The sequence below is a fragment of the Diabrotica undecimpunctata genome, chromosome 3 (genome assembly GCF_040954645.1).
Source record: "Diabrotica undecimpunctata isolate CICGRU chromosome 3, icDiaUnde3, whole genome shotgun sequence".
Lineage (NCBI taxonomy): Eukaryota > Metazoa > Arthropoda > Insecta > Coleoptera > Chrysomelidae > Diabrotica > Diabrotica undecimpunctata.
In genome coordinates, this window is record NC_092805.1 from 119,204,747 (window position 1) to 119,222,872 (window position 18,126).

The 18,126-nt window shown below is 33.5% G+C and overlaps 1 protein-coding gene across 11 annotated transcripts in view; it reads right to left on the reverse strand.

The window, feature by feature from the left end:
* shep (RNA binding motif single stranded interacting protein alan shepard) overlaps positions 1-18,126 on the reverse strand; it is a 327,333-nt gene that overhangs the window by 47,912 nt on the left and 261,295 nt on the right. For 8 of the 11 annotated variants that reach the window (XM_072526760.1, XM_072526757.1, XM_072526756.1 and 5 more), the window contains 2 exons: positions 13,754-13,992; positions 7,684-7,742 (listed from right to left, as the gene is read on the reverse strand). In XM_072526760.1, coding sequence (XP_072382861.1) covers positions 7,684-7,742; positions 13,754-13,992 — 298 coding nt within the window. The remainder of the gene's footprint in view (positions 1-7,683; positions 7,743-13,753; positions 13,993-18,126) is intronic. The other 3 variants (XM_072526759.1, XM_072526758.1, XM_072526752.1) reach the window with 1 other exon arrangement.

Sequence of the window (18,126 nt, forward strand, 5' to 3'; positions counted from 1 at the left end):
ATTACCTCAGTTACATTTTAAACTAGGGGTGATGAAACAATTTGTAAAGGTCCTAGATCCTAAAGGTCAATTTTAACAAAAACGGTTGTCATATTATGAGTATTAAAATTCATTACCTCCACAGCCACTTAGACCGTTTCCCAGAAAATTTTGGTGACCTTAGTGAAGAACAAGGGGAACGCTTCCACCAAGATATCAAAACGATGGAAGAGAGGTATCAGGGGAGATGGGACACTCACATGATGGCGGATTACTGCTGGAGTCTTTAAAGGGACCGTCCTTTTAAAGCCTTTGCAAGAAAATCATATAAAAGGAAGTTTTAAGGTGACGCTGAATAGCAGATTTGTGCTGCAATGCTGGTTAGGTTAGATGAAAATTTAAGTTTTTTTGACAGATATTTGTGATGATTTTTGTAAGTACATTATTGTACAATAAATATCTTACTTTTTATTAGTGTTTTGTTTATTTAATTGGTAGCAGCACTACATATATGTAGCTAGTGCTGCGTTAAATTACCCTATATGTTAGAAATGTGATCTGTTGTATTTCCTGAAAACGATCTGATGGAGCAAATCTGATGGCATTTTTGGATTTAGCAGACCCAAATTACTTAAAATTAGTCAAAAAATTTCCGGCAGCAAACTGTGTGTTTACCAGTGTTATTTATTTATTCAACTATTTATTAAACTTTTTAAAATACGGAAGAAGCCTATTTACGACTCTAGAATAAAAATCGTTTTTAATAACAATCGGTAAATTTGTTATTTGACAATTAATTATCTAAACAAATTATTTAAAATAACGTTGTTATCTCTACGCATTTACATTTTTTTAAATAAATTTCTCCAACGAATTCAATTTTAGATGTAGGCAATACTTTTAAGCTGCCTTCACGAAATGCCGCTGGCAGAGAATAAAGAATTAAGCATTCGGATAATTTTTGATGATCAAATTTTAATTTGCTAAAACGCATCGTGAATACGTCTGGTGTTACAGCTGGTTAGATCAGATAGGCCAGATAGAAAGACCAGTATTACGTATTAAACTGTACGGATGTCAAAATGTTACCTAACTAACTACCTGCCTAAAAGGTACCTAACCTAACCTATATTATATTTTAATTTTCTTATTAGTAAAATATATTTGATTTGATTATCGTACAATTAATGCATTCTATTTTGTATGCATCACCCTCTTCAATTTTATAGCTTAAAAAATATAGTTTTTGTAAAATTATTTTGAAATAACAAAATTTTAATCGCAGACATAAAAACTAATAATTTGAAAACAAAAACACCAATCAAATATACCTGTTGTCATTTGAAATAATATGCGGTATGTTACCTCAATTTCAAACTAATCTAGGTACTATTCAAAAAGATATTTGAATCATACAAAATTCCGTAATACCGCAACATTGTATCACATAATCATGTAAATCATGTTCACTGCTCAGCAAATGAAGTAAATATTTTTATTCTTCGTAATTTTGTCTTAAAAAATATTTCGATTTAATTGTAATAGATACAGACTGAACAAAAATTGATAGCAAAAATACTTTTTACGTGTTTCTTTTTCTTCCTTGTTTTTTTTACTTTTCATCTAGGTCTAGGATCTGGAATAAAATTCTAACTACCTGGAAACAAAACAGCGAAAGAAAATACACAATTCCAAAATGTTCGTTAGTTGGTTTGAAAAAAGACTTTTTCTGCTTTTTCTGATGTAAATCTTGTGTTCTTAACGCTGATTTAAATTGAGAATAGGTTCCTATTATGTTGTAGGCAATTTCCTACAACGGAATAGGAATTGAAGATTTGGAAGATTTTTATATCCTTACACATGTGGATATGAAATTGATCGATTGAATTAATATAAATGTAACATTTTGATAGTTAAAATACATTTAATACAACCAAATCGCGAACAATTCCTCATTGTTGCTATATAACTATATTAGTTGTAGAATTTTGTGAGTTTTGAATTTAAACTGTTGTGAGTTTTGAAGAAGGTGATATTGAATTGGATACGCCCCCAAAAATCGAATTACGGTAAATGAAACACAAATGAAAAACTAAATATGATCTAGTCTACAGAAAATTTATGGATACTGAACATTTATCTAAACAAATCAAACTGTCCTCATTTGGAAATATATAGAGTGAGTCATGAGAAACTGTACATACAAAAGAGAATGAGAATAACAAAATGACCATTAAAAAGTTACTGCTCCCATTGTTTAATAATATACACGGCGAGTTGCGAATTGTGACTGAAATTTCTATTCGTCAAACTAAAAAAAATCAGGTCCGGTGTTAAGAAACAAGTTTGTTTTGTTCATAGAAAAAATTTCACCCTGTATACGGTTTTTGAAAACTCTAATAAGAATTTTACGAATTAGAAAAATAAGCAATTAAAATGGCATATTTATTTTTCCCTACAGTGCCTAATTTTTAATTAAAAAAATCTAATTTTACTAAGTAAATTAAAAGTTTAGCAAAGTGAACTATAGACATAAAAAAGTGTAACTTTTCTTGCAAAAATTAAATTTTTTTTAACAAATATTTAATGTATGAGTATTAATACTACCACAGCTCATGCTATACAGTTTAAATAAAACATTTTAGCCAATTTCCAAAATTTCAAAAGGTATAAGTTGTTTTGAATAATAAACATTTACATACTAAAATATTGCCAAATACTGTAAGCTCAAGACGGTTTTAAAACTGGAATCGAATGTTACAAAAGTAAAAATTCTAAAATTTGTACTGCTGAAGGGAAAAGCAATTTTTGAATAATGTACCAGATATACAATATACCTTTTCACCACAACAATTGTTCTTGTTATACACACCAGGATCCGAAATCGAAACAATCATTAAAATAGGACGGCGATATTGAATGGGACATGTGGAAAGAATGGAAGAAGACGAAATACCAAACAAAATAAGTAAGTAAGTTCTTGTATGAAAAATAACAAGAGATGGACCGATCTGAGATACATAGAACAAATAGAAAATGATATAACAACCTTAAAAATAAAAAATTGGCGAAAAAAGCACAGAACACATCAAAATGGAGAAGAATTTCGGAACAGGCCAAGACCCAAAACGGGTTGTCGTGCCAGTGATGATGATGAGGAATTTTTTTGGTTGATTGCTAAAGAACTAATTTTATAACGTTTTGTAGATTGCACTAATTTGTGGTGTATCTAGTGGATGCCGCAGACTTTAAGAGTAAAAAAAAATCAAAATCAACCACATTCGTAATTGAAGTTATTTGATACTAAAATAAAAGCGGTTCAAAATCTTTCATAGTTCCTGGAGGGTTAGGCGGCCATTTTGGGTGGATCAGTTTAAAGTAACAACAAAATTGGTGCAATTCAAAGTTAAAACTTTATTTCCAGTCACTGACATTTATCTCTCCAGTATCGTTCGCAATAACTTTCTTTAAAAACATCCTAACACCTTATTTTAGAGGCATTACCGTTATCTATGTTCACTAGTGAGTATAGGTAGACAAATTAATATGCATCCTCTACAGCAGGGATCCTGACTAGGATTTCTTTGAGAGCCTAATAGTTTGAATAGAATTTTCCTCAGGGCCGCAAGTACAAGTGGTGGTATGAAATAACTTTACAACTATATGACTATAACATAAGTTTATTACAAGTTACGTAAAAACAATATAATTATAAATTATATGGACGAAATCTTTCACAGCTCTCTAGAATGGCATCTATGTTAGCAGGTTGGGAAGAAACTGAAATTCTCAAAATGTTTTCAACGTTCTCACTAGTTAGCCTAGATCTGTACTTGTTTTTTATGAACTTCAGCTTACTGAATGTAGATTCACAGACATATGTAGATGCAAAAATACACAAAATTTTCTGAGCACAGTCAATTGAGTTAGGAAATTTGTCATTTGCCCAAAACTCCTAGTGAGCCTTTTCCTTCTTTTTTTCTTCAAAAATACTTTTGAGCTCTGTATCATTCTGAAGATCAATTAACTCATTTTTCAAATCCCTAGCTTCGTATCCAAAAATAGAAAGATGAGCTACATTTGCTGTTGTTATTGCCCATGGATTTTCCACCAAGCGAAATGGTTCTTGGAACTTCCTGAAGTCATTAAACCTCACAGACATTTCATCCTTTAGGTCTGCTAACAGCAGGTCAGAAATCTCTTGACTTTCATCTGGATTTTCCTCAAACAGTACTTAACGGAAGGAAAGCTGGAATAATCTTCATTTGACAATTCTTCAATATACATATTCAGCTTCTGTTCCAATGAAAACACAATACTCATCATTTTCGTTACAATGCTATTGTAGTTTCCTTGCAATTTGGTCAATGTTTCATTCATAATGCTCATTGTATCAGTGAGAAACGCTACTTTAGGCCACCACTAAAATTATGAATATCAGGAAACTCTTTATTCTTTGTAGCCAAAACAGAGTAATCTCATGTCGAATGCTAAAGAAACGTTCCAAAACTTTTACCCTTACTCAGCCATCCCACGTCTTTGTGGTAAAAAATGTCCCCATATTGCGACATAAGTTCTTTCAAAAATTCTTGAAACTCTCTGTGGTTTAGTTTATTTAATCTTATGACATTCACAATCTTTACAAGTGTTTTCATAACACAGCTGAAATTTTGAACAAATTTAGCAGCTAAGCTTTCTTGATGAATGATACAATGGAAACTCAATAAATTATCATTTCCCAAATGTTTTTCCAACATCTAAACAAACCCTATATGTCGTCCCAACATTGATGGGCAACCATCAGTACCCACAGAAAAAATCTTTTTCAGATCAATGATATGCTCGTTAAAAAAATTTCGGGCATGCGTATTTACGAGGTCCACAAGGTTTTGAAACATCTTTACTGGCCGGCCAGTGCTAATGTGGTGGGAGTAAAGATGACTAATGAGAAATGCGGTACTTTGCATGGCGCCGCTCTACACTACTGTAATCTGATTAAATACATAAATAGAAACATAATTATATTATAACTCGCAAATTGTGTTTTACTGCCTAGCAATCTGAGGGCCGCGAAAAATCGCACGGGCCGCGTAGTGAGTATGGCTGCTCTACAGGATTACCTTTAATTTCCAGACGGTCTTCTTGACGTTGTGTTGTACTTAACTACTTTTTCAAAGCTGAAAAAAGTTTCTTTTGCTGTATTTTCGTTACCATCAGTGATATCTATTAGATAGTCTGCGTAGCAAGTATCTACATAATTATTATGTTAAAGATTGCATCCATGATGTCGATATTCGCATCATTTATATTTTTTTCCAAAACTATATTAAATAAAGTACATGCTGATGCATCTCATTGTCGTCGTCCTTTATCTATCAAAAACTTTTATGTACCGCTTGCTTCATGGTAAATGATGTGGTGTACTAAATTACAATACAACAGGCTAACCTCAAATCCTTGAAAATATGGTACCTGTCGTATACCGTTGATATTCTAATGATTTTTTCTAAAATTGGTAATGTAATTGTAACTAGTCTGCTCGGTCTATCTGCATTCTCAAGGTAATTTGAATCGGTTTTTCTGCACTAAATATAGTTCCATGTGCAGTTTACCCTATCCCAATGTATCAACAGTATGATCAAATTCTAGGTACTACTAGACGTTTCCTCCAATTTTTCTAGCGAGCAGTTCCCGAGATAATCGAAAAAAAAACCACTTCAGTCAATAATATAAAAATAAAATATAGATGAACATAATTTTTACAAAATATGGTGACACAATTGTCTAGGGGTATAGCTATGGCTTTAGGTGCGAGAGATCTACAGTTGAGCCCACTTTTTTTATTTTATTAATAAAATATGCATGTTAATAATAATATTTAAAACAACTTAATGCAATTAAATAAGTAATCTTAAAATAAATTAAGAACTTTTTCATTATCAATAATAGAGATGAAGGTGGAGGTTAAGGTCATACTAACGCACTAGAACTCCTCTAGCTCTAACTCCTCAGAATAAATTTCAAATTGAGAAAGTACCCAGTAATGAGAAATTTAAAATAAAAGTAGTCTTAAAATGAATTAAGAACTTTGTAATTATCAGTAATGGAGATGAATGTGGAGGTTAAGGTCAGTAATGAGAAATTCAAAATAAATTGACAAACCATTCGATAAGTGGACAAGTGGAAAGTGGTTTTGCTACATCAAAAGCTTATCTTGTACGATATGAGTGGTTTAATTAATTTTTCAAGGAAGCTTTTAACGAACAAAAATATCTCATAAATTATCTTGTCTATCTAATTTGTCTAAAAATTGTTTTCGCTTTTCAAGTCCTCTTGGATTTTTCTTCTTTTTTGAACTAACTTTGAGTCAATTTGATTAAATTCCTGTGCCTTTAATGCCGCCTAGCTATTCTGTATAAGTTTTATAGATCTGTCCCTGCAGTTCCTCTTTATTAGTTCCTACAGGCACATCTCTTTAACATAAATTTCTGCATTATCCTGTGTTACAATAATATTATCGGGAAATTTTAAATTTAGTGCGACTTTAATATTTTTTAACCAAGCACTCGAGGACATTATTTAAAAAGCTAGACTGTGACAACTGTGGCATTAATATAAACTGTCAATACCTAAACCATTTGCGATATGCTAATGACATCGTGCTCATGTCTAGTAAAAAAGAAGAATTGCAAAAAATGATTGAAGAGTTAAATAACGAATCAAGAAAAATAAAAATAGGATTCAAGATGAACGGTGATAAAACCAAAACCATGACCAACCAAAACGGAGACCTCAATATGACAGCAGAACAAACAAACTTAAAACAACTAAATAAATATTTATACTTGGGATCACAAAACTGAACAAGGAAAATCAGAAGTCCTCCTTAATTAAAAGAAGGAGCAGATTGACTTGGGCAACATTTGGTAAACTCTCTTATATAATGAAGATGAAATACTACCCCCAGTATCTAAAAACGAGAGTTTTCGATCAGTATTAGTGATGTTCTTACATACACCTGTCAAATTTACCAATGATAATATTGAAAATATGGCGAAAACGCAAAGATATACTAAAAGACAGATGCTAAACATTAGGCTGTCAGATAGGAAAAGAAAGAGTTGGATTTCTAACAGAACCAAAGTAAAAGACGTCTCGACGTAAGTAGCAAACTGAAATAGAAATTTGCTGGGCATACCCTAAGACAGAAGGATGACCAATGAAACAAAATAATTATACATTGGAGATCTTGGAATCCCAAATGTCAAATAGGTAGACCACAACTTGGATGGTCAGATGATATAAAACAACACGCTGGACCGAGATGAATGCAAAAGTGGATGTTCTTGGCTGATTAGATAGATATGATTAATTTTAAACGATAAGAATATAACGTAATCTAATGGTAAATTTTGGAGATCTTGCAAATACAATTAGAAGATTGTTACTTTTCAATAAACACAGAATGTTTATTTTTGTACCCATTTATGCCTAATCTAATTAATATTTTTGTATTGCGATGTTACTTAATGACTTATTTGAAAGTCATTTAATTCACTGAAAATATTCTAACGACTCATATTTATTAATAGTTAAAAAAACATGATATCAGAGACTGTTATATCAAGAATATTGATAATTTATCGGCCATGAGCAACAGGTTTATTTGATTACAAAATAAAAAATAACTACGATATTACTTACCCTTACATTTGTTAGTATTTTTATCTAGGATCGCTTTGGTGGATATGATAGTGCCGAATCTGAAACAAAAAACATCTAAGTCCTACACTCAAACGAAATAAAATAAGAAAAGTACACATCACTCTTTACCAAACTCTTCTTTCAGCCAAATATGAAAATTTTATGAAAAGTAATATTTTATTGCTTTTATAATAATAATAATTTTATAAAATATTTATAATAATAATAATTTTATAAAAAAGTTATATTTTATTTAGATTAAAAAACAAAGTACAGTATATAGAATGAACCATGCCTGGTCATAAGTACCGCCCCATAATTGCGCACAAAATTCATACCGTTTAGAACTCATGATGCATTCTACTACTTATGCTCAACTGATAATTATATTAGAACAGTGCCATATTGAATCTTGAGGTATCTAATGATGGAGTATAAAAGTAAACTAAAAAAAATATTTTAAACGTTTAAATTCACGAGGTAATCACCAATGTATTTCAATCAAAAGAGGAAAAAATCATGGCAACTTACAATTCCTATTAATGTATGAACGAGGCATTGCTGCCTTCAAGGGATTCTGAAAGAAGTATTCGAAGAATTGTCAAGGAAAAACATAAAATAGTCGAAGGTAACAATTCATCTTTTCTTCTTCTTTCAGTACTCTGTCCAATTACAGAACGTTGGCGATCATATTGGCGATAATAATTTTGTTTACGACAGCTCGAAACATATTAGGGGACGGACGTCTCTTCATACCACTCTCGGAGATTTCGGAACCAGGAAGTTCTTCGGCCTGGGCCGCTTCTTACGGCGATCTTGCCCTGTATTATGAAGTGTAGAAGGTTATACTGTTCTGGGGCCGAAATGTTGCAACTTTCGAATTTTTATTGTTTTCGTTATTTTTGTGCTCTTTTTCATTCGGTGTTAACTATTTCATTTCTTATTCCATCAACCCAACTTATCCATAATATTATATTATAATAGCAGCGTATTAATCTGGTTTTAAGGTTTAACGTAATATCTCTATTAATGAGAATTTTCTTTAGTTTATAGAAGGCCGCTCGGGCTTTTTCAATGCCTATTCATATTTATTGTCTGTAAAAACTTTTCCTGGTGCCGATGTTCCATCTAATCACAATCTGTTGTTAGCCGAAATTAAATTAAAACTTAAACGGATAAAGCAACAACGATCCTATAACAAACTGGATATGGATTTTATTAGAAACAATAGCCAGTTGATTGCAAACAATTTAGAGAGCAAATTTTGAGAATTATGAACAACAAGAATCCATCGAGGATCATTGGAACCAAATCAAAACGATTATAAGCAACTCAACTCCAAACTTAAAAGAGAGCAGTCAAAAAAGCAACAGTGGATGAACGATGAGATTTTGAACTTGATGGAAAAAAGACGAAATTTTAAGAACCAAAACGTCGAAATGTATAAAGTAATTAATAAAGAGATAAGGACTAAAATAAGAGCTGCAAAACAAACATACTTCGAAAACAAATGTTCAGAAATTGAAGAATTACAGGGAAAACATGATTCATTTAATATGTATAAAAAAATAAAAGAACTGACAGGTCAGAACAAAAAACAGCCAAATAACATCGTTGATAGAGACGGAAAACTGATTATCACTAATTTGCATAAAATAGACAGATGGAAAGAGTATATTGAGGAACTGTTTAGTGATGAAAGGCCCGAGTTTGAAATTAACGAAGTAGTTACAGGACCTGACATAACTATGGACGAAATTGAACAAGCAATACGATTAGCAAAGACCCGAAAAGCGACGGGACCAGATGAAATACCGAATGAAATAATAAAGCTCTTCGAAAGTTCAGGTAAAATATCTCTCCTTCATCTGTTTAATAAAATTTATGAAACTGGCTATATACCAACGGGTTGGCGGCTGTCGACTTTTGTGACGATACCTAAAAAAGCAAATGCAAAAAGATGTAGTGACTACCGAACCATCAGCATGATGAGTCTTGTTTTAAAGATATTTCTAAGAATTTTGCACTCTAGGATGTACCAAAAAATAGAACAACAACTTGGTGACACACAGTTTGGATTCCGCAATAACCTTGGAACAAGAGAAGCACTATTTAGTATTCAGGTTATGGCACAGAGATGCAGAGATGTCGGACATCCAGTTTATATGTGTTTTATTGACTTTGAAAAGGCCTTTGATCGAGTAAAACATACTGAAATGATAGCCATTCTTCAGCAGGTAGGTATTGATGATAAAGACCTACGCATTATTATCTAATAATATATCTTAAATATATCTTAATATATCTTAAATCTTTACTGGTATCAACGTGCAAACATCAGGATTGGCCGGGACACTTCTGAAGAGCTTCAAATACTAAATTTTGTCCCCGCTACTATTTAACATCTATTCTTTTTCAATAAAGTTCGTTTCATTAGAGTTCGTTTTCAATAAAGCAGTGGATAATGTTCAATGTGGTATAAAAATGAATGGCGTCAATATTAATAATTTGAGATATGCCGATGACACAGTGTTAATTGCAAGCAATTACGAAGAACTTCAACATCTAATTAATAGGATTACCACAACGTTTGATGAATATGGCGTTAAGCTAAACACCGCAAAGACAAAGGTGATGGTCGTCAGTAAAACGCCAATACAACCGGAAGTGGTAACAGCTTATGGTGAACAACTGGAGAGAACTAACAGTATCACTTACCTTGGTTGTAATCTAAATGAGAACTGGGACATGAGCAAAGAAATTAGAATACGGATAGAGAAGGCCAGAGGTGCATTCTTTAAGATGAAGAAACTGTTATGTGGAAACAATATTACTTTAAGTCTGAAAATTAGATTAGTGAGATGTTATGTGTTCTCTACTCTTTTGTATGGTGTCGAAGGTTGGACTTTGACGGATACACTTCTCAAGAAACTGGAAGCCTTTGAAATCTGGGTGTATCGGAGAATCCTACGAATAAGTTGGGTGGATAGAGTTCGTAACGAAGTTGTTTTGCATCGGATGGGAAAAGTTACGGAAGTCGTCAAAACAGTTAAAAATCGCAAACTTGAATATTTTGGCCATGTTATGCGCCACCCAGAGAGATATAATATACTCCATTTAATAATACAAGGCAAGGTAGACAGAAGAAGAGGGCCAGGTCGAAGAAGAACGTCATGGCTTAGAAACCTGAGAGATTGGTTTAACAGATCCTCTGCGTCTCTTTTCCGAGCTGCCGCCAACAAAATTACTATAGCCAATTTGATAGCCAACGCTCGATAATCGAGCACAGCACATGAAGAAGAAGAAATTCATATTTATTGGTTTATATCCCAGTATATCGTTAATGTTCGCGCCCAAAGAGGTGATATTGTTGACTCTTTCTAACTTTACTCCATAAAGTTCGTTTGTTGTAATTCTGTTTTACTGACAACTTTAAGTTTTGTCTTAGAAGCATCCAGTTTTAGCCTATATCCATTTACATGAATTCCATTGATTTTATATAGTCATCTTTTATATAGCCAAAAAAAAATTAAAAATAGAAAAATACCTACTTAATACAGACTTAACAATACAGACAAAGGTCTGCTACGTAGAATTATTCCAACTCCATTTTAATGTTGACGAAAATGTGCCTCCAGTGCCAAATATTAAAAAAAAAACATTAATTAAATATACAAGTGGAATAGATTCTCTTCGAAAAGTAGTTAAGTCAACGGGTTTTCGTTGAGGGAAAACAAACAGAAAACTGTGTCTTATTTACGTCAATACAAACGACTAGAAATGAAAAAAATACCGATATATAGATGAAACTTCCAATGGCTTCCAAAAAGGATTATCAAGATCTATATCCAAAGTAGAGAATCCCGCCGCCCTGGCACCCAACCTGAGAGAAATCACAACCGATTAGATAGCCCACCGTCTCATGACGAACGGTAAGTCGAGATCAAGGAAGAACAAGGTGAGAGTCCAACGAAATATCGACGAAGAAAGGGATGATCTAGGTAGCCTCTTTCGACTGGAGAACATGAGAGACACGGTCCACCAAATGAAAGATAATAAAGTGGCTGGCATGGACAAAATATGAACAGAACAAATAAATAACTTTGGACCAATAACCGTAGAGTGGCTTGCACGAATGATGAATTGCTGCATTCATATATTACAAATCCCCAAAATTTGGATAAAAAGCTAGAGTGGTGGCACACTTAAAACCAGGGAAGGATCCTGTGGATACATACAAAGAGTTTTAGACCTGTCTTTTGTGTTACAATTTCAAGGCATTCGAAAAAATGATACAGAACCAGGACGCTTTTGTGTAACAGTTAACCACACCCAACACATTGAAGATAGTTATGACACAGTTAACCACATCAACGGCTGCTGGCAAAACTCTACGAAACTACAAAGGATTTCCGAAGGTTGGTAAAATGCCTTCGCCAGAAAAGACGCTTCTATTTAATACTCCAGTCTAAGAACGGCTGGTGGAGGGACCAAAAAAATAACTGATCCAATAATGAGACTGTATTTTCCCAAAAGATAATAGTTAATACCTACGAAGAATTACTGATCTGCGGGTTCCTAAGATGAGTAGGTAAGCGAGAAAGACCATCTAGCGGAAGTTACTCGAATTCATAAATTTTGACATTTCTGATGGTAAACAACATTGACAGATTGAAAATTCAAAGTATGGTGTAGCAACAACAAATTTTCAAAACATTTCGTAAAAAAATGAAAATATCTTAGTTTTGGTGATAAAGCATGAGACCCATCAACAGATCCAAATTAAATGGTTTGAAAAATTTAAGCGTGGAGACATGAGACTTAGTGACGAATTTCGTGAAGGCCATCTGACCACATCTGTTGTCCCGGAAAACATTGATGCTTACCTATCACGAGATTTATGCATCATTGCGCATAGGCATGAGTTAAATACAAATAATTTTGCATGACCATTTGGCAGTGAGAAAAATGTGCAGTGTCGTTGTTGGATTCCTCATAATTTAACTGCTATCCAGAACAAGGTACGTATTGATTTGTCCCGCGCCACACTCGAACGATTCAACGGAGGCAGTACGAACATCGTGAGTGGTGATGAAACATGGATATATTGTTATAAGTACGAAACGAAAAACCAATAAACGGTATGGCACCAATAAAACCCATAAAACAACCGGAATTGTCTCATCCCCTTGCATAAATACAGTGCCAGCTCTCACACAGTAACATCCGAGTATTTGAAGATGAAAACTTTGATTTTGTGGGTCATTCTGCATACAGCTCTGACTTGATGCCGTGAGATTTCTTGTGTTCTCGAGAATCAAAAAGAAACTACGTGGTCTAACGTCCGAAAAAGCATAAAAAAATCTCATTTCTGAGATATCTATTTCGGAATGGTATAAATGCTTCGACGATTTGTTTGTTCGACTATAAAGCTGTATTGATCTTAAAGGCGAATATACACTTTAAAAAAAAAATAAAGCTGATTTTCCCCAAATATTTCCCAAAACTTACAGTGTACGCCTAGTATATATAAATAAATTATTCTTCAAGAAAAACCAACAATAAAAATAATAAATTTAATAAATTAGTTAGATGGACAATTGCCTAAGTTGTAATTACTTTAGGTAAAACTCAATGCAGACAAATTTGTTTATTGATTAATTACCTAAACATGCGAAAATGAGTAAAAACTGATCCAATTTTTCCAACTGATCAATATTTGCCGTAGCTTACGTTCATTCATTAAACAATAGAATAAAGTTTTTTCGATCATATTATGTTTGGATGTAAATTAATATTCGAGTATAGCATGATCGCCTCATTATGTATAAATGAAAGAAACTTTGATTTTTTTGTGTACTAATGATTTACTGCACTTTGAATACAACTGTACTTCATGAAAGAATTCATAAGGTTGAGGCAAGAAAAGTATAAAGTAAACGCGGACTTAATTTACAACACATCATGTTTCTATCATCGTCGCGCGTCGGGGAACACAACACAAAATGTACCTAAGTAACACTTATTAAATTTAAGCAGTAAATTAGTAAAAAAATCTTAAGACACTTACTGTTGACACATATTAACTAAATCCTTGTCGGTGGTTGCAGGATTCAGTCCCCTGATGTAAAGGTTAGTCTTCGAAAGCTGCTCGGATCCGGACGAGGAATTGTTAGAAGACGTATTGGTATTGTTAGGCATGTTGTTGCTGAGAGAGGTCGAAACGTTGCCGCTTTGACTGCCGGTGTGACTACTCGAGCTACTAGCATTTGACGGAGATGTCGCTGTTGGCACTCTTTGATTTGTGTACTGAAACAAAAATTAACTATTGACAATACCATAAATATACTTCGTTAAAATTGTTAAAAGGTCTACTACAGGCCCTATAGGCCCTTGGCAATATTACCTTTTATAAATTTCTACGCAGTAAATTTTCTTAACCGCAAATATTTGGTAAGCATTAGCAATATTTCTTAATGTTAATGAATATTTCTTTTGAATTTGTCGAATAAAAATTAGCTCACCCTTTCTAAAGTTGTTTCCATTGAACAACAGTAGACTATAAACTATATTGAAGAAACCAATGCTAAGTCACAACCGAATCCCAATAATTCAAAAGTTATATTGAGGAATTCAAATTTACAACAAAAATTCTAAAAGCAGGATAATTATTATTTTTAAATACCAAGTAGTAATTACTAACAGTAGTAGGAAGTAATTTAAGAGGTTTCATGTCTTATCGGTATAATTTTTGAAATTGTACGCATAATACAGTTTCAAATCGATCTTTATGTTAACATTTGCTTTAAATTTGGATTAAACTTAATTTATGAATTTTATATGACGATATGACGTAACTCGAGAAACTCACGCCCTTGAGCGGGCGTGAATGGGAATGAAATCCACTCACGCACTCATCCCTAGCCGGAAAACAAAAAGGTTTTATCGCTAGCGAATGTTAGTCACCAGCAAAAGCTTTTTTGTCACTATATAAATTTTATTTACAGCAGTATCTGAAATTTGCTTGCTTTTAAAATATGTATTTTAAACAATATACTAATATTTGTTAACAACTAGTCACGAGTGAGTGATAGATATAATGAGGGGCGAGAAGTACGTATTACTTAGATTAATTATGCAAGGGAAGATACAAGGGAATAGAAACCCAGGACGACGCAAAATATCCTGGCTAAGAAATTTGAGAGAGTGGTTCGGTTGCAGCTCATTAGAATTATTCAGAAGCGCGGCCAATAAAATTAAGATAGCGATGATGATTTCCAACCTCCGATAGGAGAAGGAACCTGAAGAAGAAGTCACGAGTGTATCAAAGATCAGGCACGTGCTTTTTTTGTTTTATTTTCTACACTATTCCATGATTATTATCAGTATGTCAAATGGTTATCACAGTTTCAGTTGCGCATAGAATTATTCTAATGATGATTGCACATTCGAATACGCCCTGAGTAGGTCGTAAATTATTATTACTATTTACAAACAAACGTAGTAGTTAATAAAAACAATATGTGCAATTACGGTGAATGGAATTAATGCTTTCAAATGTATTCAGAATTTACATCAATTTTATTACCGTGTAAATATTTTTGAATATCGAGTAGTCTCCATAAGAATAGAGTCGAAGAAGAAAACAAATTTTCAAATATTTTTCTACAGTACAAGATAACTGTTTGGGTTCTCTTTGATAATATTGCTATAATATACTACTAAAACAATTAATGTAGAATTATTGTTCCAAGATGTCGACGTATACGTTCATTTTATGATCTTTTGTGACTCACTAATAGCATTTCAAAAATAATACGAATATTATTTTAACAAAACCATAAAATGTTAGTTGGTTAGTACTGCTACATTTTATAAACATTTCATAAATAGTTATTGTTACACATTAATTTTTACGTTTTTTTTAATGATCATACATAATATGATTGTTTCGTATTGTCTATATTCTGATCATGTGAATTGTTACTAAGTTAGCTATAATATTAACATCTAGGTGACATCTCTCCCTCTCCTACCATTTTTGGCATTACCCATATAGGTTAACGACAAACGACATGTAAGCCCTAAATTGAAGAGTGGGAATTAGAAAGAGCCAAAGGGCAATCTTTTCTTTTTTAAAATTGAGCTATTGACTTAGAAATGTTCTAAGGTCTCCGCTTGTAGTCCCACGTAAGGTTCTAAGTGCAAGCGTTCAAATTAGTTTCAGGAGCCTCTCACAGATGTCGGTGTCTGTATGTACGGTACCACTTTCTTTAGAAAAGTCGTAAGTCCAAGTCACAGTTGAACTATAAAGATGTTACATACGAAAGGAGACATTCCCTTCTTGAAAAGTTCTACCAAGAAGATGCAAAAACACAAGGCACTTTTCTAATCGGGCTTTTAATTATTTGCGGTGTTTAAAGAAGACAACATACCATTCCCTTTCCAATGGCAATGGAAAATTTTTTCATCTTTTAATATTGTTGGCATGACAAATTATGAATTTTGGGACCTAAAACGAGTAGCAGATAAGCACATTAACATTAAAAAGGTAAATATCAGCAAAGCTACATCTGTAATGATCGAAGCAGCGAATCCTGCAATTGTTAAAATAAAAACTTTTCTGATCTTCAAGAACCAATAAAGGTTACCATCTTAAAGAAAGGAAAAACTTTAGCTAATATAGTCAAACTGACACCAGAGAGTAGGGTGGCAGAAAATAAAAGATGTCCTTTCGAAGCATGATTTCATATCTAGAGTCTCAAGAATACCAACTTTTTTATAAACAGCTGCCTCAGATTGAAGAAGATGTTTGAAAAAACAAGAAAACTCTTAAAATGAATCTCATAAAAAGGCACTGGTTGTAGCATCACATCCGACGGAAATTCAAATAGAAAACCTTTTGCCCTTCACAGCCACATCTCCAGTCTATGGCACTACCCATATCGCCATGGTCATTTCGACATGATAATATCTATTAAATGTATATATCCTACACTCCGACTACAACCAAGAAAAAGTTATCCATTCTTCATTCTTCCTCCCACTATACTTACATGCCCAGGAGACAACCTGCACTTAACTAAAAACAGATTGAAAAAAACAGAGGAAAAAACCCGTAATCCAAAGTATGAGACACCACGCTGAAGGATGCGTGACTAAACGATACGTATTCTCTAACGGTTCTCTCTGTATACCAGGCGATCTCCGGTTGTAAGAAGCCTTACTTGCTCTCTACTCTGGGCGAGTAGACGTTTATTCCCTAGCTATTCATCGGAACAGTATAAACTCGAGAGTAAAAATAAAAAAATTATATTGAGGAGACTGTGAAAAGTACCCCTGAAAAAAAAAACCCAGAAAGATCCTGCGAGGAAGTTCTAGAAAAGGTACTACAAACAAGAAAACCTCCGAAATAGAAAGACAAAGAAGGGGATAAATCCTCTTCTACCAAACTCTCGGCATATAAGGTCACATGCCAGCACCCTTGTGGGTGCGCAGATGAAACGATCCCGAACCAAGTAGATGAATTACAAAGCTGCAACAAGCAGAATCCACCCTGAGTACCTAGTTTAGCTAATAAATAATGATAACCTTAGGAGACTACAGAAAGCCGTCGAGGATCTACCCAAAGACGGACCAGAAGTTAAATTCTTCTTCTTCTTAGAGTGCAGTCTCCCTACGGAGGTTGGCAATCATAATGGCTATTTTTATTTTTGAACTTGCTGATCTAAACAAATAAATCGAACTGCATTGATACTAATCATGTAGATTCTTCAACCATGAGTCTCAAAATTTCATATTTTGGTCCCCTCATCACGTGGCCTAGGTATTCCAGTTTTCTGGTTTGTATAGTGGTGATTAGTTTTGTTTCTTTACGAAGCCTCTCCAGTACTTCTTTAAATTCTACGACTGCTCAAATCTGCCGGGGTGGCTTCAGGTAACATCTGTTGACAGCACAAGCTCCAAATAGCTAATTGAGACGATTGCAAGACAATCCAAGAAAAGGAGCAAAACTTAAGACTATCGAAAGAACTGATCTGCCCAAAACTCAGATATGTACTGCATACATACATAACAAGAAAAATATACCTCAATGTCTGCTGAAAAAATCTTTAACAGACTGAAGAAAATAAATCAGAGCCAGAGGACGCAGGACTGGAAATTATTCCACTGCGAAAAATCAGGTCCTGGAAATACTGAACTTTCTCAATAGACGATCGACTCAATAGCAACCGAGAAAGCTAAAAATGAGACAACTGAAAACCTCTCCAAGGCCCCAATTACATCCTAGAGACAAAAGTAAAAGTATGTTAAAGTCGTAATCTTAGAGTCTGCCGGGAAAGACCTTCCCAGAGGCCACAATATTACATTCATACAGGCGAATCTTTAACATTCCAAGGCTGCTTCATATACCATTGGCAAGATTCGCAAATGAAGTTGCAG